At 42.2% G+C, this 25,118-nt stretch overlaps 2 protein-coding genes across 17 annotated transcripts in view; both read left to right on the forward strand.

The window, feature by feature from the left end:
- LOC131194158 (protocadherin alpha-5-like) overlaps nt 1-25,118 on the forward strand; it is a 274,200-nt gene that overhangs the window by 201,759 nt on the left and 47,323 nt on the right. Inside the window, exon 3 of one of the 16 annotated variants that reach the window (XM_058174860.1) lies at nt 14,364-14,648. The exons of the other annotated variants lie outside the window; for them this stretch is intronic. Within the exon in view, the coding sequence (XP_058030843.1) occupies nt 14,364-14,415 (52 nt within the window). The 3' untranslated portion in view covers nt 14,416-14,648. Of the gene's footprint in view, nt 1-14,363; nt 14,649-25,118 lie in introns of those variants that run through there. 16 annotated transcript variants of the gene reach the window in all.
- On the forward strand, nt 4,086-10,413 carry LOC131194162 (protocadherin alpha-C2-like). Its single transcript, XM_058174881.1, has one exon. It carries the CDS (start codon nt 4,198-4,200, stop codon nt 5,170-5,172), a length of 975 nt encoding a protein of 324 aa, XP_058030864.1. The 5' UTR covers nt 4,086-4,197; the 3' UTR covers nt 5,173-10,413.

A 25,118-nucleotide genomic window follows, 5' to 3' on the forward strand; every position in this document is an offset into this window, starting at 1 on the left:
TGCCAGTTGCGCCCCTTCCTTGACCGGGATGCCTTATGCACGGTCACTCATGCTCCTGTCACTTCCCGTTTGGATTATTGCAATGCTCTCTACATGGGGCTGCCCTTGAAGTGCACCCGGGGGCTGCAGCTAGTCCAAAATGCAGCTGCGCGGGTAATAGTGGGAGCAACCCGTTGCTCCCATGTAACACCAATCCTGCGCAGTTTGCACTGGCTTCCTGTGGTCTTTCGGGTGCACTTTAAGATTCTGGTTACCACCTTTAAAGCGCTCCATGGCTTAGGGCCCAGGTACTTACGGGACCGCCTGCTGTCACCCTATGCCTCCCACCGACCCGTACGCTCTCACAGAGAGGGCCTTCTCAGGGTGCCGTCCGCCAGACAATGTCGGCTGGCAGCCCCCAGGGGTAGGGCCTTCTCTGTGGGAGCTCCTACGCTTTGGAACGAACTTCCCCCTGGTTTACGTCAAGTGCCTGAACTTCAGACTTTTCGACGTGAGCTGAAAACGCACCTATTTATTCAAGCGGGACTGGCCTAGATGTTTTATTAAATTTTAACTGGGGTTATTTATATTTTAGGGTTTTAAACTATTTTAATGTTTTAAATTTTTTAAATTTTTGGCCATTTTGTAATATGTTTTGTTTTAGTCTTGTTTTAATGTATATATTGTGCTTTTTTATTTGGCTGTACACCGCCCTGAGTCCTTCGGGAGAAGGGCGGTATAAAAATTGAAAATATTATAAATATTATATGAGATCCGTCTTTTCTAGCTTGGGGGATATGGCCAAAACCCAATCCTAGCCAGTTCCATGCCAGGCTTTCCTTGCCGCTTTTCTTGGCCAAGCAACAGAAAGGTTTAGATTATTTGTTTCTAAATGTTATCTAAATGTAATGAAAGCCTTCTAATAATGACATTTTGCTTCCATGAATTATAAAGTTATAATAGAACTGAGGATCAGTCAGAAGGAGTTTCTATTTCTATTGCAAACAATATAACATGTTCTCTATTATTTCAAAGTTATTTCACTAGAAAATGTGCAATTTTAATTAATAATTTGCTTGTTATCCAGTCATCAATTTGTATATGTACTTAGGCCAGCAAGCTCATTTCTGAATTGTTCTGAGGATTTTATTTAATATTTAATATTTTAAATATTTTTATTATATTTATTATTTAATATATAAATTGGTTCATTCAAGGTAAGTAAGCAATATGCAAAAGTAGCAAAGCAGCAGTCATAGACTGGAAATAGTAACTATAAAAATATACTTTAAATAAATATGAGTCTGTAAAGCTTTCTGGAAGGCCACCAGAGTGGAAATTACTCTTTCATCGGGGAAGCTAATACCCAATTTTGAACCCAGATGGGGACCATCAGTAGGCATTCAGCTTTTTCACACAGACTGTGAGGTACGCATTCTGAGAGACAGTGGCTGGACCAAAGTCAACCATGATCATGCATGGCTTTTGACATATTGCTTTTGACATATTTCTTATGCTGCTCTCAAGCCAATGGCTTTAATTGTCAGGTTTATTTGCATTAACTATCTTATTTGGAATTCTGAATTGAAAAGTTGTAGGGTTCTGCAAAATAGACTGACTCACTTTGCAACCAAATTCTCAGCTCAGAAAATTGCCGGACCCATCTTGTTCAGTCAAGAGGTTTATAGGCCATCTAAACCTGGTCCTGTTTCTGGAATTGTTCAGGAAAACCGGCACTTTACCTTTCAGTTAACAAACATGGACCAAATATAAACATGTCTGCCTATTTTTTCTGTTGTTTATTGTTGCAGGAAAGTTGGATTATTTACTGTCTTGGCCAATGACAGCATTTGACTGTTCTTGCTGGGGCTTGTAGGATCAGGCCTGTTTCATTATTGGATAGAAAACCACCAGGAAGTCCCAGGGTTGTAAGCTAGGTGAAAAGTAAAATAAATAAATAAATTGAGAATAAATTGTTTGCAACTTATTCCTTTCCTGTTGCTAAGAAATCACCAGTAGTAAGGCTCAGTTCAAAGAACAATTTATATTTTTATTATTTAGATCATCACCAGGTAAATTTACAATTTCAGATGTAAATACCAGTACTTCAATACTTTTTCTTTTTTAATGACTTTGATGCTCCCTTTTTCTATGTGTTGTTTCTGTTTAATGTATATTTTATTTCTTTATTAGATTTATATCCAGACTTTTATTCAGGAGCTCAAGGCTTCTCCTATTTTTCTCCCTAACAACCCCGTGAAATGTTGGATTGAGAGAGTGCATGGCCCAAAGCCAAGAGTGAACTGGAACTGTATTTCTCTATACTAGTCCAGAACCTTAATTGTTAAGTATTATCTGTCAGAAATGAAATATTACGTTTTTGGCTTTAATATTGGTATCCTAATGCAAGATAGAAAGAAAATATGTACTAACTGAATCCCAAATTTGGAGTTGGTTCTGGAACAAGAAATGTTTGGAGATCAGGCATCTCCTGCCCAAAATTGCAATTTAAGTGCTAGGAAGGTGGCTTTTGCGATTTGCAGCATGGAGTTGCTATAACTAAAGCTCTTGGTAGGCAAGGATTCTGCTTCAATTCTTGCTGTTTGTAGCTTAAAAGCTTCCCAGGACCAAGGTTAGGAATAATTTGGCCTGCAAAGTACAGTGAGCGGAGAGACAGGATCCTGGATCCTGCCAAGTATTTTTTGAGAGTGAGAGAATGAGCACCTCACCTGCCTTTCCTCCTTGCATCTCGACTGCACACTGCCGATCCAGATCGTCAGTCTTGGTTGCCTCCCGCCTGCCTTGAGGTCTCTGTTCCCAGACCAAATGCTGAAATGGAGTCAGCCAAGCTGAACATACCCCATCTCTCTGCTCACTCCTGGTAAACCCAGCGGTAACAGCAGCAGCAAAAGAACAAGCCAGCAATCGCATCACCTGCCAAGGAAGGAAGGAAATGGAGAGCAGCCAGGCTGACATCGAGGGACTTAGAGACTATTGCAGCTGCAGGCTGGACTGAGAGATCTGGGCGCACCAGCGCAGAGCATCATTGGCAGCAGCGCCAGGGGCTGCAGATGGGGCCCAGAAGCTTTAATGAGCCCCTCTCACTGCTCTCGGGCTGCTGAGAGTGCGTCTTCTCCGCTTTTATGATGTCCGGCTCCTGGTGCCACCATCGGGTGGAAACACTTAGGCTTATCCTGCTGCTGCCGCAGCTGCTACATGTGGGACCCGCCATTGGGCAGATCATCTACCAGGTAAGGGAAGAGCTGCTGTGAGGTGCCGTGGTAGGCAAGGTATGAGAAGATTTGGCCCTGGAGCCTTGATGTCTGGCGTCAAGAGGATCCCAGCTGACTTCAGGAAGTGGGAAGCAGTACTTATCTCTGGATCCTAGCCACGGATTTCTAGTGGTGAAAGAACGAATCGACCGGGAAGCCCTGTGTGAGTTCAGCACGTCTTGCTTCCTTAGCTTGGAATTGGTAGTCGAGCAGCTTGTACAAGTTCACGATGTAGAAGTGGAAGTGCTGGACATCAATGACAATGCCCCCAGGTTTCCCTGGCAGGAGTACCACTTGGAGATCAGTGAATCTGCTGTGCTGGAGTCTCGCTTTCCTATCGAGAGCACGCAAGATCACGACATGGGTTCCAAATCAGTGCAAAACTACCATCTCACCCCCAGCGAGCACTTCAGGCTGGATCTGCAGAATTTGAAACCTGGCAGCAAACTTTTGGAGCTGGTACTGCTCCAACCCTTGGACCGAGAACAGAGCACTCACCAGCAGCCTTCGATGGAGGCAATCCTGCCAAATCTGCCACTGCCCAAATCTCTGTGTGGGTCTTAGATATCAATGACAACCACCCAGAATTTGATCGTAGCATTTACATGGTGACCAGTGGTGAAATACATTTTTTTTACTACTGGTTCTGTGGGCGTGGCTTGGTGCATGTGGTGTGGCTTGGTGGGCGTGGCAGGGGAAGGATACTGCAAAATCCCCATTTCCTCCCCACTCCAGGGGAAGGATACTGCAAAATCCCCATTTCCTCCCCACTCCTGGGGGAAGGATATTACAAAATCTCCATTCCTACCCTCTCTGGGGCCAGCAGAGATGATATTTGCCGGTTCTCCAAACTATTTAAATTTTCTGCTACAGGTTCTCTGAACTGCTCAAAATTTCCACTACCGGTTCTCCAGAACCTGTCAGAACCTGCTGGATTTCAACCCTGATGGTGACCCTGTTAGAAAACATAGAGCCAAGCGTGCTAGTTGTAAAACTAAAGGCCTTGGATCCAGACAAGGGCTCCAATGATCACTTGCTCTATTCTTTTAGCAATCACACTTCACAGAAAGTGTGTCAACTGTTCACTGTGCATCCAGTATCGGGCGAGGTGAGGGTCAATGGATCTTTGGACTACGAGGAAGACATCTCCTATGTAATTTATATGCTAGCCACAGATAAGGGCTCTGTTCCTATGACTGGTCACTATAAGGTGTTTGTTAACATTGTGGATGCCAATGATAATGCCCCTGAAGTGGTGCTGACTTCCTTGTACGGCCCAGTCTCTGAGGATGCTCAATTTGGAACTGTAGTAGCTTTGCTGAGTGTTATTGATTTGGATTCTAGCCTGAACAAGCAAGTCAATATAAACATTCCTGCCAATCTTCATTTTAAACTTAATTCTTTCAAAAATTCTTATACTCTTGTCACTGAGGAGTTCCTTGATCATGAAAGGATTTCTAGTTACAACATTACAATCACTGCCACAGATGCTGGAACACCTCCACTCTCTTCCCATAAAATAATTAAAATAGATGTTTCTGATATCAATGACAACTCATCACAGTTTGAAGAATTGTTTTACTCTGTTTATATATCTGAGAACAATGCTCCTGGATCTTCTCTATGTACAACAAAGGCCATTGATCGTGATGCTAATGCAAATGCCTATATTTCCTACTCTTTGATAATGGGAGAAATTCAGGGGCTAGCTGTGTCCTTCTTTGTCTCCATTCAGTCTGGAACCGGCAACATTTATGCTGTCGGATCCTTTGACTATGAAACGCTGAGGGAATTCCAGATTGTTGTGCAGGCTCAAGACTCTGGGATGCCATCCCTCAGCAGCACAGCCAGTGTACACATCTATGTGCTGGATGAAAATGATCATGTGCCACAAATTTTGTATCCCATCTCTTATGAATAATTTCATAGAGCCATAGAAATGATTCCTCACTCAGCCAGTTCTGGATACTTAATCACTAAAGTGATAGCCATTGATGGAGACTCGGGACAAAATGCATGGCTGGTTTTTCATCTAGCCCAAACCTCTGTTCCAGACAACTTTAGAGTAGAGGTTCACAGTGGGGAAATTCAGACTACTCAAAAACTGAGGGAGGCAACAGAGGCTACATTCAATCTTACCATCATAGTGAGGGACAACGGAGAGCCATCCTTATCTTCCTCTGTGTCAATCATCGTTGTGAACAGGGCTTCCCAAATCATTCCTGACATTGGAAGATACATTACAGGTTCCAGAAATTATTCTGAAATAACTCTTTATCTCACTCTGGCTCCAAGTTCTGTCTCTTTTATATTTCTTTTGACTGTTGTTGCCCTTGGTGTGATGAAGTGCCACAAAGACAGTCTAAATAGCAGCCCTTGTTGTGCAGGTTTCGGCAGGACTTCTAAGGAAAGGTGCCCATTTGAAGCAGACAAACAGCAGTGTTGCTACTGGAATGCCACAATTTTATTTGGTTGAAGTGAGAGGCAATGGGTCTCTTTCCAAGATTTCCTGCTATAAAACCTATGTGTCAGCTGGCTCAGAAAGTGATACCTTCATACCTTCCAGGGAAGGCCACAGGAATTAACCCTCATGATGATAGAGATACATCTAACACCTAACTGGAGAAAGTGGACTGAGCTCTCCAAACTGTATCATTTTTAAAAGTGATCTCATTGCTCCAAATGAGGTGAGGTTTAAAGGTATATATGAGCTTTTTTTAATTAAATAACTTTCTTTTGAAACATAAAAAATGAGTGTTCAGGATTAATGAGTTGTGGGAAAATTGGAGAGTGAAAAAGAATTAAGATTACCAAAATTTTGGTAAGCAAAATTTTGTTAGGCTTTAAATTTCTTCTAATATGTTAGCTCTGGTAAATGACTTTTCAGCAGTGTAAGGTATAAAGGCTAAAGGTTCCCCTTGCACATATGTGCTAGTCGTTTCCGACCCTAGGGGCCGGTGCTCATCTCCGTTTCAAAGCCGAAGAGCCAGCACTGTCCAAAGATGTCTCTGTGGTCATTTGGCTGGCATGACTAAACACCAAAGGCACACGGAACGCTGTTACCTTCTCACCAAAGGTGGTCCCTATTTTTCTACTTGCATTTTTACATGCTTTCAAACTGCTAGGTTGGCAGAAGCTGGGACAAGTAATGAGAGCTCACCCCGTTACGTGGCACTAGGGATTTGAACTGCTGAACTGCCGACCTTTCAATCAAGAAGCTCAGTGTCTTAGCTACTGAGCCACCACATCCCTCTAGTGTAAGGTATAAGTATAAGGAAAACAATGCAGGAACAGCCAGGCAATGAATATGCAGTATAATGAATCTATAATACAAATTATTTACTAGTGGGGCTTATTTCTAGGCAAATGTACATAGCTAAGTTGACTTTGTATATAAATATACAAATAGAATGAAGACTATTGCTAACATAGTGTAAGCCACCCTGAGTCTTCGGAGAAGGGCGGGATATAAATGCAAATAAAATAAATAAATAAATAAAAAATAGCAGTATAGCCTTAGTTATTTATTTCAAATTCTGGTTTCTAGGTCACAATAGGGACAGATTAGACTTTGTGGTTATGCATTTAAATGATCCTGAATTCTAATGTATTTATTCAACTTGGTGCATATCACTTTTCTTCTCTTGTCTTTCAAAGTTTAATCACATATTTCAGCATGTGTGCTGGTGAGTGCTATGCCATATAGCAACTTTAAACTACTGGTTTAATATCAATAGCCAGTCATTAATTGATCAAGCTCTTCTGTAGTGATACATACTGATGAATTTAATTCTTGGCAATATAAAGAGTCTTCTTCTGTTTCTTATGATACCAAACAGTAATGTTTGTTGATTACAGCTAGCATTGAGTTCAATGGATTGAATGATAATCACTGATTTTAGGCTGACGTCCTACAGCCACTTATTGGAATATAAGGTTCATTGAAATAGTTGGCACTTATTTTAAAACAAACTATAGGATTATAGTCAATAAACTGTTTATAATTAATCTATTTAGAACCAGCAGTGAAATCCTACCGGTTCGCATCGGTTTGAGTGAACCAGTAGTGATAAAGACTACTGTTTTGGGCGAACCAGTACTAAAAAAACCCCTACCGGTTCCTCTGAACCAGTATTTCCGATGATAAGCTGTGCCACATGGTTTAAAATTAAAAGATTGATTTAAAAAATCTAAATCGCACAGCACAGCTGTTCCCCCCTCACTGTTACACTTACCTTCCAAAGCCTCCTTTTCCACGCAATTGGTGTGTACTTTGCATGTGCGTGTGTGCAGTGTGTGTGTCTTCTGCGCACTGTGTATGCACATCCAATGTGCATTTGGCAAACACTGCACATGCATGTGTGTAGCACGCACTTGGCATGCAGCGCGCATGCGCAGCCAGCGAACCAGTAGCAAACCGGTTCAGATTTCACCACCGTTTAGATTCCATTTTTTAAAACAGGTACAAGTAGAAAATAAAATCTGTTCCATATCAATATTTTATATAATTAGAACCAATAAAAGTAATGCAATTGAAAATTGTGGAATTTTATGGGGCACCGAGCGGTCGATTGTTTCTCCAAACTTGGCTCCCAGCTGACCCCTCCTGGAGAAAAGAAAGCTGACAAGCCTCCAGCCAAGCATCGCGAGACGGCCCTAAAGGGGGTGGAAGTGGTTGAGTTCACTTCCCCAGGCCTAGGGGAGTTGAGAACTCCGACCACCACAGAAGACAGCGACAGTGAAACCGACACTGACGATGACCCCTTGGTATGTCAACAGGTGGACCCATGACTATCCCAGTAGAACTAAGAGTGCCATTGTCGGGTGTCCAGGGGAAGATGCTAGCCCTTTTAGATTCTGGATGCACGAGGTGTGTCATCAGCCCTGACGTGGTGGACAAATGGGACTGAGACTAAAAACGATGAAGTACCCATTGCATTCTGCCAGTTGGATGGTCAGTAGCTGGGGGGAATCCGCCCACTTTGTGACTGAACCTGTTGAGATGCGGATGGGGGATCACTGAGAGACTTTGAGTTTCATCGTAGCACTTGGGATGGAACGACCTCTCTTGCTGGGACTGCCTTGGTTATGGAAATGGAACCCCCAGGTGAATTGGACATCCAATCCACCCACCCCCCGGGGGAAGAAGGGGGTGAACCTTTTTGCATGGCTAAAACTTTGAAGGCGGTGGTGGCATGTGAATACAGCCCTAAGGAATATTGTGACCTCAGGGAGATTTTTAGTGAAAAGGTGTCAGATGTACTATCACCCCATCGACCCACTGACTGTGGCATTGAGATCCTTCCTGGTGTGAAGCTCCCTAAACCAAAGATCTACTCTATGACCCCTCGCAAGTTGGAAGAACTTTGGAGTTTTATTGATAAAAACCTGAAACGGGGCTTCATCCAGCCAGCAAGGCCCTGAGTGGCTGCCCCAGTTTTGTTCCGGGAGAAAAAGGATGGCTCTCTTCGCTTGTGTGTTGATTATCGAAACCTGAATGTGATTTGCATAGAAAATGTGTACCCACTGCCCCAATGAAAGACATGCTGGCTCGAAATGGACAAACTAACTCTGAGTCTGAAGGGTAAAGAGACATCAGTATTTTATGGTAGGAATATTTAGTTACTAAGCATAATCAATAGATAAAATAAGAATACAAATATGTAGAATTTAATGTTTGTCATTATTGCACGGATTATTGTCAGATGAAAAACACCACAAATAGCTGTTAAATGATATAAGCTTTTCTTTTTCCTTTTTTTATGCCTTTAATGTAAAAAAGTTCAATAAAGTATATTTAAAAAAGAAAAGAAAAGAAAGACATGCTGGCTCACCTGGCTAAGGGGAAGATTTTTACTAAACTGGATTTGAGGGAGGCGTACTACAGAATTTGGATTAAGGAAGGCGATGAGTGGAAAACTGCTTTCAATTGCCCCCTGGTTTGCTTCCAGATTAGGGTGCTCCCTTTTGGATTACAAGGAGCCCTGGCAGTGTTCATGCAATTGATTAATGAGGTATTGCATGAGCACCTCTGTGTGTGTGTGTCCTGGTTTAGTTAGATGACATTCTCATTTACGCCGAGACCATGGAGGAACACGTGAAGTTAGTGCAGTCAGTTCTGAAAAAACTCAGAGCAGTTGTACGCTAAATTATCAAAATATGAATTCCATCAAAGTAAGATTGACTATTTGGGATACAGCATCTCAAATGAGGGGATAGAAATGGACCCGGAGAAGATCTGGGCAGTCTTAGAGTGAGCAGCCCCACACACCTGGAAGCAGCTACAAAGTTTCTTGGGGTTTGCAAACTTTTATTGGCAGTTTATCCCCTCATTTGCACAAATTGCTTTACCTATTACCAACCTTCTGAGAACGAGGGGAGAGGCCAAATCAAAACCTAGTAGGTTGCTTGAGTGGATTATGGAGTATCAGGCAGCTTTTGAGAAGCTTAAGTGGCTGTTCACTGCAGAGCTGGTTCTAAAACACCCCAACATGGAAGCCCCTTTCATTGTCCAGACTGATGCAAGTGATGTGGCGGTTGGGGTGGTGCTACTTCAAGCTAATGCTGATGGGTCCTTACAGCCCTATGCTTACACCTCCCACAAATTGTCCAAGACCGAACGAAGATGAGTGATTTGGGAGAAAGAAGCTTTTTCTGTCAGTTGGGCATTGTTAACTTGGAGGCATTTCCTCGAAGGGGTGAAACACCCTTTTGAGGTGTGGACAGACCATACGAATTTAGAAACCTTAACACACACCCCCCCCCGAAGTTGTCACCCAAGCAAGTCCGGTGAGCACAACACTTCAATCATTTTAATTTCACCCTGCGTTACCTCCCGGGAGGAAAGAATTTTTTGGCTGATGCCCTCTCGAGGCTGCCTCAATACAATAGTGCATGACTGGAAGTAATCCAGCCGATTATCCCTTCAAGACAACCTCTTATAGTTTTGTATACTTTGTTTATTGTTTTTATTATTTATTGTTATTGGCCATGCCCACCCACTCATCTGACCACCAAGCCACGCCCACCAATTAAGCCACGCCCACAGAACCGGTAGGGAAAATTTTTAGATTTCATATACAAACATGTATATGTTTGTATAGTTCACTGTATATAAAACCATTGTTAGTTAACTAGGAAAGGCTCTGTGTGCTGTGTGCTGTTATAGCTCCTGGGTATATCACATAATACTAGTTACACTGCCTAAACTCTAACTGATATGATTCTTAAAACTAAGATTAACTTAGTTAACCACCCAAATCTCAAATTGGAACCTTCAAGGTCTAACAAACTTGAGTTTTTCAAAGTTATCCAATCTTTTAAGAATACCAAACAACAGGCATCATAATATAATTTAAGATCTGGCAAACTCAGACCTCCTCTTTCTTTAGCATCCTGTAAAAGCTTATATTTAATTCTTTATTTTTTTTATTTATTTTTTTATTTTGCCAAATAAAATTAGATACATATATCTTTCTGTTACTGTTTAAAATAGTCTTTAACCAATATCAGTATGGTCTGGAATAAAAATAACATTCTAGGTAGTACATTCATCTTAATTACTGAAATTCTTCCTATCAGTGACAAATCTAGTTTTCCTTATCTGCTTAAATCGAACTTTATCTCCTTCCATATTTTAACATAATTCTTTTTATATAATATAGAAATTTTATTAGTAAGAATCACCCCCTAATACTGTAGCTTTTTCATAACTTTAAAATCTGTTTTACATTCCAATTTTTTCTTGTCTTCCACTTACATATTTAGTCAAAATTGCTTTTTTAGTTTATTTTTAAACCGCCATCTCTCCAAAATTTTAATGTTCCCCTTAACATATTTAATATTATCTAGGGAATCTTATACCATCAACAGCAAAAGTATGGAGTTATACTTACGTGCTTTAATTTGTAGTTTTTTTTACTCTATTATCTTGTCTAATATCCTATTTAGCAGTTCCAACATCAGAATAAATAGTAATTCTAAACAGGTTACAATATATATATATATATATAAATAAATAAAAAAATTCCATAAAATCATAATAAAATAATTCATAATCAAAAAACATTAACCATTGTTAATAAAAACAACGGCTACCATTAGGAAGACTTTCTTGCTTGAATGCCCTGTAAAAAGCTTTCTCAGTCATTACAGCTCGCTTAATCCTAAAAAAAACCCCAATCCCACAGGCAAACATTAACTCCACCAATTTATTTCACGCAAAGAATCTGTGTCAGTTTAGGACCAACACTGGTTTATCCCCAGTGGAACAAGGGTAGTATTTGAGTTGCAGAGCTGTGATTTTACTGAGCTTCTGAGAAATCCATTTTCCCACTTCTTGGAACTATTATATTGTCAGATCCCACATTCCTTTTCTGAGCTCTTCTGTTGCTCCAGTTTTTCAAGAAAAATGGCTAGTCTGGCAAATATGGACGGTGTGAAACAAGGACATCGATTGGGGAAATGTTTTGCAAGCAATTTATCTATCTCCCCTCCCATCTCTGTCTGTCTGTCTGTCTCTCTCTCTCTGTGTGTGTGTGTGTGTGTGTGTGTGTGTGTGTGTGAGAGAGAGAGAGAGAGAGAGAGAAGGAATGCTTGTTTCTCCAGGAACTGTAAGGAGTTTTTTTGCTTTTCCCTGTTAGCATTGTTAGATCAGCAACAGTGTATGTAATTTGCAAACTGTTTTTAAAAGATTGGGGAGTAGAAATGGAGTGGTGGGTGCAAGAAGCTGTGAGGAAAGTGAATCTTGCAAATTCTAGTAAAGAAGGCCTTATTTGTCTAATTCAACCTAGCACAGTATTTCTACTGTAGCACTCTCATATTGAGCATTGCTAGGTGTGAGAAAGAGATGGGGGCTAATGGCATTTGTGATTTTGGAGCTGGAGGGAATTAGGGACCAATCCTAACAACCAAATTCCATCTACCAGGTCCATTTTGAATTTGAGATGTGACCTAGTTTCTAAATTAACAGACCAGCTTTTGCTTTAGGTGACTTGCAAAATGCCATCAATCCACATTGCCTTAGAATAAGATACAGAGTCGAATTCAGCTGTCAGTACAATTTCACACTTCTCTGAATGTTGAGTTGCACTTTTCATCAATGTAAATACATAAGCACATACATACATACATACATGTGAATAAATATGTATCTAGATATATAATTGCATGTGTTAAAATCATTGAAATAAACATTTTTGGTTTTGCAGAATTCCAAATTAGATTTGTCTTTCGCTAAATCCTAGATTAACTACAGCAGAAGAAATATTTTTCTTTCTTAAGCATGTGTGTGAATTCTTGGTGATGATGTCTCTCAGGGCATGAATATAATTCATTGGTTCTGAAGTGTTTGATCTGTCTGTGACTGATAGTCTTAAACCATGATCAGGGGTGGGTTCTACTTATCTTTACTACTGGTTCGCAATGGGAGTGCGCGTGTGCAGAAGCTTCTGCACTTGTGCAGATCATCCATGATAACGTCCAGGGGGTGGGCGGAGCCTCCTGCCGCTTTTACTACAGGGTTGCAAGAACCGGACCGAACCGGGAGCAACTCACGACTGACCATGATGCTTATTTGCAAAGAAAAAAAGAAAAGGGAAGGGAAGAAAAAGGCATTTCGAGACATTGATAGCCAAGATCCACCAGGCAGCAGAGCCTTCAGAGTCAAGACTCAGGATAACAGCAATGCCAGAATTAGAGTTGATGAACAGGGGAATCAGGGGAGGATTAACCCATCAGGTGAAAAGAAGTTCTGGCAAATCTTCTGTAGTGAAACATTTTGAGGTTGAAATCTGCATCTCTTGTAGGGGAAGGAAAGATGTTTTGCCTGAGTGTTGGGCTTCTCACATATCCAGTGCTTTGCTCCATTCATAAGACTAAAGGGTTTGCTCCTACCACTCAGCATTAAGTACTTAAGTACTCAGCTTTAGTATTAAATGATATAGTCTTGAGGTTGGACTAGAAGACCTCCAAGGTCCTTTCAAACTGTTCTACATTTAGGCAAAAAAAACAAAAACACAGATACCGTATATGTGGTACCTTGCTCAATAGTAGTACCTGTGAGAGGGATCTTGGAGTCCTAGTGGACAACCATTTAGATATGAGCCAGCAGTGTGCAGCAGCTGCCAAAAAAGCCAACACAGTTCTGGGCTGCATAAACAGAGGGATAGAATCAAGATCACCTGAAGTGTTAATACCACTTTATAATGCCTTGGTAAGGCCACACTTGGAATATTGCATTCAGCTTTGGTCGCCACGATGTAAAAAAGATGTTGAGACTCTAGAAAGAGTGCAGAGAAGAGCAACAAAGATGATTAGGGGACTGGAGGCTAAAACATATGAAGAACGGTTGCAGGAACTCGGTATGTCTAGTTTAATGAAAAGAAGGACTAGGGGAGACATGATAGCAGTGTTCCAATATCTTAGGGGTTGCCACAAAGAAGAGGGAGTCAAACTATTCTCCAAAGCTCCTGAGGGTAGAACAAGAAGCAATTGGTGGCAACTAATCAAGGAGAGAAGCAACTTAGAACTAAGGAGAAATTTCCTGACAGTTAGAACAATCAATAAGTGGAACAACTTGCCTGCAGAAGTGAATGCTCCAACACTGGAAAATTTTAAGAAAATGTTGGATAGCCATTTGTCTGAAATGGTGTAGGGTTTCCTGCCTCAGCAGGGGGTTGGACTAGAAGACCTCCAAGGTCCCTTCCAACTCTGTTATTATATTATATTATATTGTTATTCTGCTCTGTTCTGTTCAGAGTTAGCTGTAATTCAATCTATTGTATTCAGTTTTCAGTATTTAAATATAATTCATTTAAAACTATTGATTTCTGCAAAGATGCATTGTGAAATATTATCATACAGCATATCTAAAATTATACAAATCAGTTCCACTCCTGCCTTCTTCTGCTGCCATCTTCAGTTGTCTTTCTTAGGAAAGGCCAGCTAGGTTGCATTTGCAGAATATCAAAAGCAATTTGGAGAAAAAAATCAGTATCTGCTTTAAAACTGAGGGGAAAATTTAGAGCTGCATTTCAGTTCCTTAAACATTTTCAAACGTTATGCAGAAATTTTTCCCAACTCTCAGTATTCACGTGTTTGCTATTTATGCAGATCATATAGCAGTGGAGAGATGGTGGAGAGTGAGGACACAGACTTCGACTGATGGGCATTTGGAGATATTTGTGTCACTACTAATCCAACAGTAATGGTGGAGGAGAGTCTTAAAAGGAATGACATGTTTCTTTGACTACAGATGATTATGTTGATGGAAACCCTGCCTGATTATATTAATGAAGTGTACCTAGCAGATGAAACAGAACACTAGGAGGAAGAAGCTGAAGAGAGTACTTACTGTAATATTAATAAAAGATACCAAACAAAATAAATTGTTTTCATTATATTAAAAAGGAAAAGAGAAATATAAAAGTTTGAGCTTAGTAACAAAAGGTCTTATTATTTATAAATAGTAAAAGAAAAGAAAGGAGGGGGAGAACAAAATAAATATGAATAAATATTGGATTTTTAAAATTTCCCTTTCTTTGTTCTCCTTTGTTCTCCTATTGGTGTAAACTTTAGAAGCCATGCTCTAAATGTTTATATTTGCTTTGCTGTATGATGTGTAATACACATGGGAGTCACTCTAGTTTGAATTTAGTTAAATTTGTATATAATTTTAGTTTTGCTATTGCTATATTTTCTCAAAGTTCATTTGCATCAGTGCTATGCCTTTTTTCTAGAGTTGCAGAAAACATTTGCAGCCATAAACATTGTTGTTGTTAGTTGGGAAGTTGTGTCCGACCCATAGCGACCCCATGGACAACGTTCCTCCAGGCCTTCCTGTCCTCTACCATCCTCTGGAATCTATTTAAACTCATACCGGACTCCATCCAGCCACTTCGTTCTCTGTCGTCCCATTCTTCTTTTGCCCTCAATCTTTCCCAGCATTAGGCTCTTCTCCAGTGAGTCCTTCTTTCTCATTAGATGGCCAAAGTATTTCAGTTTCATCTTCAGGATCTGGCCTTCTAAAGAGTAGTCAGGGTTGATCTCTTCTAGGACTGACTGGTTTGTTCGCCTTGCAGTCCAAGGGACTCGCAGGAGTCTTCTTCAGCACCAGAGTTCAACGGCCTCAATTCTTTGGCGCTCAGCCTTTCTTATGGTCCAACCTTCACAGCCATACATTGCAGCTGGGAAAACCATAGCCTTGACTATACGCACTTTTGTTGGCAGGGGGATGTCTCTGCTTTTTAGTACGCTGTCTAGATTTGCCATAGTTTTTCTCCCCAGGAGCAAGCATCTTTTAATTTCTTGGCTGCAGTCCCCATCTGCGGTGATCTTGGAGCCCAGGAAAATAAAATCTGTCACTACTTCCATTTCTTCACCATCTATCTGCCAGGAATTGAGAGGGCCGGATGCCATGATCTTAGTTTTCTTAATGTTGCGTTTCAAGCCAACTTTTGCACTCTCCTCCTTCACCCGCATCAAGAGGCTCTTTAATTCTTCTTCGCTTTCTGCCATTAGAGTGGTATCATCTGCATATCTGAGGTTGTTGATATTTCTCCCAGCAATCTTAATTCCAATTTTTGATTCATCTAGCCCCGCCTTTCTCATGATGTGCTCTGCATATAAGTTAAATAGGCAGGGTGATAGTATACAGCCTTGCCGGACTCCTTTCCCAATTTTGAACCAATTAGTGGTTCCGTATCCAGTTCTCACTGTTGCTTCTTGACCCGCATACAGGTTTCTCAAGAGACAAATAAGATGGTCTGGTACTCCCATCTCTTTAAGAACTTGCCACAATTTGTTGTGATCCACACAATCAAAGGCTTTAGCATAGTCAGTGAAGCAGTAGTAGATGTTTTTCTGGAACTCCCTAGCTTTCTCCATGATCCAGCGTATTTTGGCAATTTGATCTCTAGTTCCTCTGCCTCTATGAAATCCTGCCTGTACTTCTGGTAGTTCTCGCTCCACATACTGCTTGAGCCTAGCTTGTAGGATTTTAAGCATAACCTTACTAGCATGTAAATTGAGTGCAGTGGTGCGATAGTTTGAACATTCTTTGGCATTGCCTTTCTTTGTAATTGGAATGTAAACTGACCTTTTCCAATCCTGTGGCCACTGTTGAGTTGTCCAAATTTGCTGGCAAATTGGGTGTAGCACTTTTACTGCATTGTCTTTTAAGATTTTGAATAGCTCAGCTGGAATACTGTCTCCTCCACTAGCTTTGTTGTTGCTCAGATTTCTTAAGGCCCATTTGACTTCACATCTAGGATGTCTGGCTCAAGGTCAGTGACCACCCTATCGTGGTTATCAGGGGTGTTAAGCTTGTTCTTGTATAGTTCTTCTGTGTAATTTTGCCACCTCTTCTTAATCTCTTCTGCCTCTGTTAGGTCCCTGCCATTCTGGTCCTTCATATCGTTCTCTTCATATCTCCAATTTTCTTGAAGAGATCTCTGGTCCTCCCTATTCTATTGTTTTCTTCTATTTCTTTGCACTGTTCATTTAAGAATGCATTCTTATCTCTTCTAGCTATTCTCTGGAATTCTGCATTCAGCTGAGTGTATCTTTCTCTTTCTTCCTTGCCTTTTGCTTCCCTTCTTTCCTCAGCTATTTGCAAAGCTTCCTCAGACAGCCATTTTGCTTTCTTGCCTTTCTTTTTCTTTGGGATGGTTTTAGTTGCTACCTCTTTTACAGTGTTGTGAACCTCTGTCCATAGTTCTTCAGGCACTCCGTCTATCAGATCTAATTCCTTAAATCTATTTGTCACCTCTACTGTATATTCATCAGGGATATGATTTAGTTCATACCTGAGTGGCCTGGTGCTTTCCCCTACTTTCTTCAGTTTAAGCCTAAATTTTGCAAGAAGCTCATGATCTGAGCCACAGTCAGATCCTGGTCTTGTTTTTACTGACTTTATAGAGCTTCTCCATCTTTGGCTGCAGAGCACATAGTCAATCTGATTTCTGTGTTGACCATCTGGTGATGTCCATGTGTAGAGTCGTCTCTTGGGTTGTTGGAAAAGAGTGTTTGCTATGACCATTGTATTATCTTGACAGAATTCTATCAGCCTGTGCCCTGCTTCATTTTGTACTCCAAGGCCAAACTTGCCTGTTATTCCAGTAATCTTTTGGCTGCCTACTTTAGCATTCCAATCTCCCATGATGATAAGGACATCAATTTTTGGTGTTAATTCTATCAGGTGCTTTAAAATCTTTACAGCATCGGTCTTTCCTTTCACCACCAGATACATCCACAGCTGAGCGTCCTTTTGGCTTTGGCCTCATTCTTTCTGCCCCTACTAATACTAGCCCTCCGCTCTTCCCCAGTAGCATATTGAACACCTTCCTACCTGAGGGGCTCATCTTCCAGTGTCATATCTTTTTTCCTTTTTGTACTGTCCATGGGGTTTTCATGGCAAAGATACTGGAGTGGGTTGCCACTTCCTTCTCCAGTGGATCACGTTATGTCAGAACTCTCCGCTATGACCTGTCCGTCTTGGGTGTCCCTGCATGGCATAGCTCATAGCTTCATTGAGCTATGCAAGCCCCTTCGCCACGACAAGGCAGTAATCCATGAAGAGGATAAGCATACATCTTAATAATTATCTTAATAATTAAAAAAAATATATCTCATCTTTATTGAAATGTTCTGGAAATATACCCCGTTACAAAAGTTTTATTTTGAATTTAATCCCTAAGATTCTCTGAAGAGTATTTTGCAGATAGTCCTCAATTTACGACCACAGTTGAGCCCAAAAATTTTGTTGCTAAGTGAGACATTTGTTAAATGAATTTTGAATTATTTTATGAACTTTCCTGCCACAGTGCCGAATGCTGTCTTCCATTCGTCTCCTTCTCGCATCCGCACCAGGTTGTAGGCCTCCCGGAGATCGAGCTTGGTGAAGATTGTGGCCTCCCGCAACCTCTCCAGCAGCTCCGGGATGAGCAGCAGGGGGTAGCAATTCCGCACCGTAATGGCATTTAGCCGGCAGTAATCGCAGCACAAGCGCAAGTCCCCTGTCTTCTTCTTCATGAAGAGGACCGGGGCCGAGAGAGGGGACTTTGAAGGCCGGATGAACCCTCGGGCCAGATTTTTGACCAGGAAGTCCCTGAGGGCGGCCAACTCGGGCTCCGACATGGAATACAGGCATCCCACAGGCAGCGGTGCGTTGGGCAGAAGGTCCACGGGGAAATTGTAGGGCCGATGCGGGGGTAATTGGTCCACCTCCTTCTCGCTGAACACGTCGGCGAAGTCCGTCAGCTCAGGAGGCAAGGAGATGGCAGGGGTGGGGACATTCTGGCCGGCACAGGTGTGGCAGATGTGGTCGACGCACTGCAGACTTGGGAAAGAGATGGCGTTCCGCGACCAGGCCACCTGAGGATCATGGGTCCGAAGCCAGGCCAACCCAAGGACCAAGGGAAAATGAAGGTCCGCCGTGACATAAAACTGGATCGCCTCCTCATGGTCCCCAATAGCCAGGCGCAAAGGCTGGGTGGTGAATTTAATGGGGCTGGACACCAGTTCTCGTCCATCAATTGTCTCTACCCGCATTGGAGGGTCCACTGGAACCATGGGAACCACAAACTGGGTCACAAAGGCCTGGTCCATAATGTTCGTTGTGGCCCCTGAGTCCACCAGCGCATGCGCCTGGAGCCCATCCAACTGGTTCCCCAACCATACCCGTGTGTCCAGAATCAGATGCCGAGGGGGCCCAGAGTCTACTTCCGCAACGTCCAGTGGGGGCTTAGTACGTGCCCGACCTAGGGTTTCCCCGAGGTCGGGCCTGCTCCGTTTCCCGATTGGTCATGCTGCGATTCGGGTACCGGCATGCGTGCCTCACTTCGCTTTCTGGGGCAAGAAACGGCGAAGTGGCCGGGCTCCCCGCAGTACAGGCACAATCCCCCTTGGTGCCTCCGGTTCCGCTCCTGGGCCGTTAGGCGAGGTCTGGCCGCTCCCAACTCCATGGGCTCCTCCGCAGCGGTTACAAAACATGGGGCAACCTGGGGTGCTGGCGGCGCAGGAAGTGGGGGTGCAGACGTCGATGGCGGGTCCCGGGGGCGCAACGGGATGGTCGCCGTTGCAGACGGACGTCGAGGCAGAGACAAAGGGGCACCAAGTTGTCGAGGGTCCGCGGCACCTCCACCCGGGCCAGCTCTTCTTGCAGCTCCTCTGAGAGTCCCTCCTGGAATGCGTCCATCAGTGCTGCGTCATTCCAGTCAGAGTCCTGGCACAAAAGACGAAATTCGGCAATGTACTCCTGCAGGGGGCGCTTCCCTTGATGGAGTTCCTTAAGGCGCCTGGTCAGCGTCCGAACGGGGTCGTCGTACATGATGCGCAGGTGCTGCCAAAAACGCTGTTGGTCCGCCAGCAGGGGGCTGTCTTGGAGCAAGATGGGCGTGGCCCATTGGGCAGCCGAGCCAGAAAGAGGGTTAATCACAAAGGCCACCTTAGCCCGGTCGTCTGGGAAATCCTCTGGCCGCATAGCCATGTAGAGCTGGCACTGTCCCAAGAAGGTCGGGAACATCTCAGGCTGCCCAGAAAACTTATCTGGCACGGTTATTGGGCACTTGTGACGAGGAGGAGGAGTGGGAGGACGGGGAGCGGGGGGCTGCAGGCACCTTCCCGGCAGCAAGTTGGCCTGCCAAGTGAGCCACTTGCTGCTGTAGCTGTTGATGATCTGCTTGTAGCTGCTGTAACTGCTGCTGTACCTGCTGCTGGTCCATCTTTGGTGAAAGATGGTTTAGTTGGGGTCTTGGACAAAATGTTCTGTTTCCCTCCCCCAATACTCCCAACAAAGAGTCAGTCAAAGGCCTCTTCCTAATTTATTTACATTTGGCTAAATACCTTCTGGCACAGAGAGATGTCTCCCCACACGCTTGCCAAAATCCCTGGAGATAACGAGAAAATTATAGATAAAGCGCGATTCACTCACAAACAGATTCTTCTCTCCATGATACAGTTTACCTGCGCAATTTCACTGCTTTATCCAAGACAAAAAGCCAGGAAGTTCCGCCTCCTGCTTTTATAGCCTCTGTGACTCATCATTCCTTGACTTTGTCCCAACGCCTCCTCTGCTGCGCGCGCCGGTCACATCTGCGCAGTCTTGCATCAAGCCAAAATTGTTCTTGGGGCGTTGCCAAATCAGAAGAAGGCCCGGGGGAAAAAAAAAAAAAAAAAAAAAAAAAAAAAATAATAATAATAATAATAATAATAATAATAATAATAATAATAATAATAATTTAATTTGTATACCGCCCTTCTCCCGAAGGACTTAGGGCGGTTTACAGCCAAGATAAAATACAATGGAAACACATACAATACTAAAAACAGACGTTAAAAAACTTATTAAATTTGGCCCAATTTTAAAATACAATCAAACCCTATAAAATTAATAAAAATTAAAACCCATAAAATCAACTACAAAATTAAAATTCAAGCCAGTCCTGCGAGACAGAATAGATAAGTCTTAAGTTCGCGGCAAAAGGTCCGAAGGTCTGGTAGTTGTCGAAGTCCAGGGGGAAGTTCGTTCCACAGGGTAGGAGCCCCCACAGAGAAGGCCCTTCCCCTGGAGGCCGCCAGTCGACATTGCTTGGCTGACGGCACCCTAAGGAGTCCCTCTCTGTGAGAACGCACAGGTCGATGGGAGGTACAAGATGGCAGTAGACAGTCCCGTAAGTATCCCAGTCCTAAGCCATGGAGCGCTTTAAAGGTGGTAACCAATACCTTGAAGCGCAGGCCTTGCCGGCCCCTCCTCCTCCCCTTGGGTGGGTGCCAGGGAGGGAGAGGGCCCAGGAGAAGTAGGCCTTGCCAGGTCTTCTTCCTCACTTTCTGAATCATCCGAGTCCAGGAGTCTGAGTCTAGGAACCTGGGTCACAACACAAGCCCTCTGGGATCAGCCACTGAAACATGATTTTATATTTAATAAGTTGGGAGGAGAGAAAGTGGTAATTTATTCTGCCATAATAATTAGTATGCACCCTATACAGCTCATCAATACCATGTTGCAGCTCGCTCTTATTCATCTTCAAACTACCAGCCAACAACTCTACCATAAGATTCAGGAGGTCTTCTTTATTTTCTTGTATATTCTGAAATTGCAAGTAAAACGCAGATTTGTCCATTTACAGAAATGTTATTGCCTCTTCAAGTTCTCGATTCATTGCCATCAGTTTCTTTTCTGTCTCCTCCAGTTTTTTTGTCAGTTCCCTTCTTTCCTCCACTATTTTTATCCTCTGTTTGTTCTTAACAATTGTCTCTTGTATTTCTCCCATTCTATCATCTAATTTTCGTATGTCACCTTTCACTTTGTCCATGTTTCAATTCCGCATGATTCTTTCCAATCGATTCTTTAGTCTTCAGAAGTACCTCCTGAAATATTCAGAGTTGTCTCCATGCTTTGTAGATTTGTTGAGGTCCCTGCTTTCTCACCTCCCAACATATCTCCTATCAGTTTTTGTCCTGCTGGAGAGGCAGTCATTTGTGTAACTTTTTTTGCAGTTTTGGTTACTGTTGCTGTACTCGACATATCTAATTTCCTAAAAAAATTCTTCTACAAGACCATACAAAAATCTATTTCCTTTCTCCTCCTGGAGTTTATTTTTTCTGTCTACTTTTAGGTATTAAATATTTCCTCAATTACAGTTTTTTAGAATTCAATAACTAGAATAATTAAATACTTAAATACTTAAATAGGATAATTAATTAATAGTATAATTAATAATAATAAATAATTAACAATTAGTTCTATCTTCCAACCATATCAATATCTATTTTTGCTCTAAATTAAATTAACAATACCTAAATAAACAAGAGTATATTACTTCAAGATAAAGAAAGGGTATATAGGCAAAAAGACAAGGCTAAAAGAAAGGGTATATAGGCAAAAAGACAAGGCTAAAAGAAACAATAATAATAATTACTCCAAATATAAATTATTTACCCCTATTTTCAATTAGACTTATCTGTTTATATACACTATTTTATAATATATCACTATTTTCAAGAATCAGTTGGATAACAAATAATAACAATAATAAGACATATACCATATTATTTACTTCTAAACAGACAATATACACAATATACACCTCTGGCTTCTAATCTCCCCAGCCTAAGTTTTCTTGATGCTTCTAAACAAGTCCTCCACTCTCCTACTTTCTTGTGCTCTCCAATCCTCTTCCATTTGCTACTGTCTAAATCCTTCATCCAAGATGTCTGCTCCTCTTAATATGCACTGTCACTGTTACTGTCACTCTAATCCACATTCCAAACCTCATCATTTAGGTTGTTGTATCCACAATTCACCTTCTTTCACTTTCAAATCCCGATCAAATTAATCCCAATCTTTACCAGAATTCAAGTTTCTTTCTTTCTCTTCCTTTCAATTCCTCCAATCACCCTCTTTTCTCTCTTCAGCCTCTTTCATGCTGTTCCGCTCCACCGCCCGATGCACCATTTTTCCTCCTTTTAGAGACTCCTTTGTCACATCTTTTAAGTTCTATCTATTTAGGGAAGTAGCCCAGTAACTCACTCTGTTCCATCTCTAATCACTGATGTTTCTAGCTGTTTTTCCACTTCTTGCTTTCTTCTCTATACAAATGGGCTGTCACGCCTCTGGATCCAACCATTACAACCGGTCTCTTGCGCACTGAAATTTAAGGGGTTCTTCCCTTCATAATGGGGGATTGGGCACTTCCCCGTTACCCTGAGAATTTCCCTTCTACAGGACCTATCTTTCCAGGGTCAGCTCCCGCCATTACTGGCTTCCAAGCGCAGAAATTCGATCCGAGAAGACAAAGCTCCATTTCTTGGATAGCAACACCGTGACATCACCCCGAAAGTCCCAAATGGTTGTTTTCATTCAGTCATGAATTTTATCCCACCAAGTTTTGGTAATGGCAACTATATCATATCTGCCATCATATACTAGTACTTTAAGTTCATTGTTCGATCCTCAAACTTCAAGCATTAGTGTATAGTATATGATTTGTTTATTCTGGCAATCATTGACAGAGCTGTATATTGTCTGTAAAACATTTATTCTAGTTCTCTCTCAAACCATAAATTGTGGTTTGTTCCATAGATTTTTTCCCCACTGTTTTTCTTATTGTTGTATTGGGACTGGGTTGTTTTGTTTTGTTTTTGAAGTTTTGCATCAGTTTATCATACATATTTTTACTTCTCTGTATCATATCTAAATAACAGTTTAAATATGTGGTCTAAGAGGGGTCTTGATTCTAAATAAGCTTTTCAAATTCTGTCATTTTTCTTCATTTCCCTCCCTCATTTTTTGAGATCGGATTAAATTCTTGTATTAATTTAGAATAGAATAGAATAAAAAATTTTATTGGCCAAGTGTGATTGGACACACAAGGAATTTGTCTTGGTGCATATGCTCTCATAAAAGAAAAGATACCTTCATCAAGGTACAACACTTACAACACTTTAATGATAGTCATAGGGTACAAATTTAACACTTAATGATACAACACTTAATGATAATCATAGGCTACAATTAAGCAATCAGAAAACAATCAATTACAGTATAACTCATAAGGATACAAGCAACAAAGTTACAGAATGTGTGTTTATAGAATGTGTGTTCTAGTCTTCATTGAGTAATTCTTGTATGACTTTAATCTATTCATGGGTGAAACATGCTGGTAATTACACATTTCTTAATATATTTGTCTCCAACATGAAAAACATTTAGTTTTCTTATGGAGTGCCATACTTTTATCAAGCTTCACCTTATCAAGCTCTTTATCAATATTTTCATTTTTATGAAGTTCTTCTGGTGGGGAAAATAATCCAGGAATGGGTAGTACTCTGCTTCTCTGCTTGGAGACAGAGTAAATTTTTCTTGGCCACGCCTCCCTTGCCTGGGTCCTCCCCAGTTTGATTCATTCTTCCACAAGATGAGACTGAGAAAATGAGGCTCACCCATTCCTAATTACTTCAAAGACGACAGGAATATTCTTGCTGAACAAGGCTTGGCAATCACTAGACAGAGATCCAAGAGATTTACTGGTCCACTGGTGAAACTCCCTACTGGCCTAAAAAGCGGCTGAAGTCCCTGCCAATCCTGCATTCAGCGGAAGGTTTTTTACCTTGGAATGGGCTGCCCCTGGCAATCTTCTGCATATGCAGAGAGGGACTCAGTCTCTGCATGGCATCATCCAGGCATAGTGACAGCGGCAAGTACATTTGACATCTCAAGAACTGCGGCAGGAGCGCTCATGACGAGCCAGGCTTCCAGATTTGTATGTGGAAAGTGGCTGATGCCTTTGGCACCCCATATGAAGCAGGAATGCTCTTTGTGAGCTAGTCTGCCCGTTTCCACATGGAGACGCGGCACCAGTGCTGACCATTACGGCCGTGACAGGAGGCCTCCCTTACAGCTCATCGAGCTTGGGAGTGGACAGCACAATTACAGCCACAGCAGGAGCACTCTGTTCGAGCCAGTCTGCCTTTCCTGCCAAGCATGGCGGTGTCAGCGCTATTGCGGCCACAGCAGGAGAGCTCTGGTGAGTCGGACTGCCCATCTCACAAGGTAACAAGGTGGCCACGCCAGTGGCATTGCCCCAGAGGCAGGAGTGCTCTCTTCGAGCCAGACTGCCAAGTCTTGGGAGCTAATCTCGGAGATGCCAGCCACTACGCAGTCATGACAAGAGAGCTCCTTTCGAGCCTGTTTCCTTGAATTTAGTGTTTAATTGGGAATGCCATGTGTTATACCAGCTACGGCAGGAATGCTCCTTTGAGCCAGCCTGCACTGTGTGAAGGGATCGTGTGGCGGGAATGCCAGGTGCTACAGTTGCTTTGGCAGGAAAGCTCTTTTTGAGCTGGTCTGCCCCCCCCCCCCATTTTTCT

This window comes from Ahaetulla prasina, chromosome 3 (assembly GCF_028640845.1).
Source record: "Ahaetulla prasina isolate Xishuangbanna chromosome 3, ASM2864084v1, whole genome shotgun sequence".
In the NCBI taxonomy this organism is placed as follows: Eukaryota; Metazoa; Chordata; class Lepidosauria; order Squamata; family Colubridae; genus Ahaetulla; species Ahaetulla prasina.

Excerpts from the sequence above, each read along its gene's own strand:
- LOC131194162 (XM_058174881.1), top strand. The coding sequence starts at position 4,198 with ATGGTGACCCTGTTAGAAAACATAGAGCCAAGCGTGCTAGTTGTAAAA.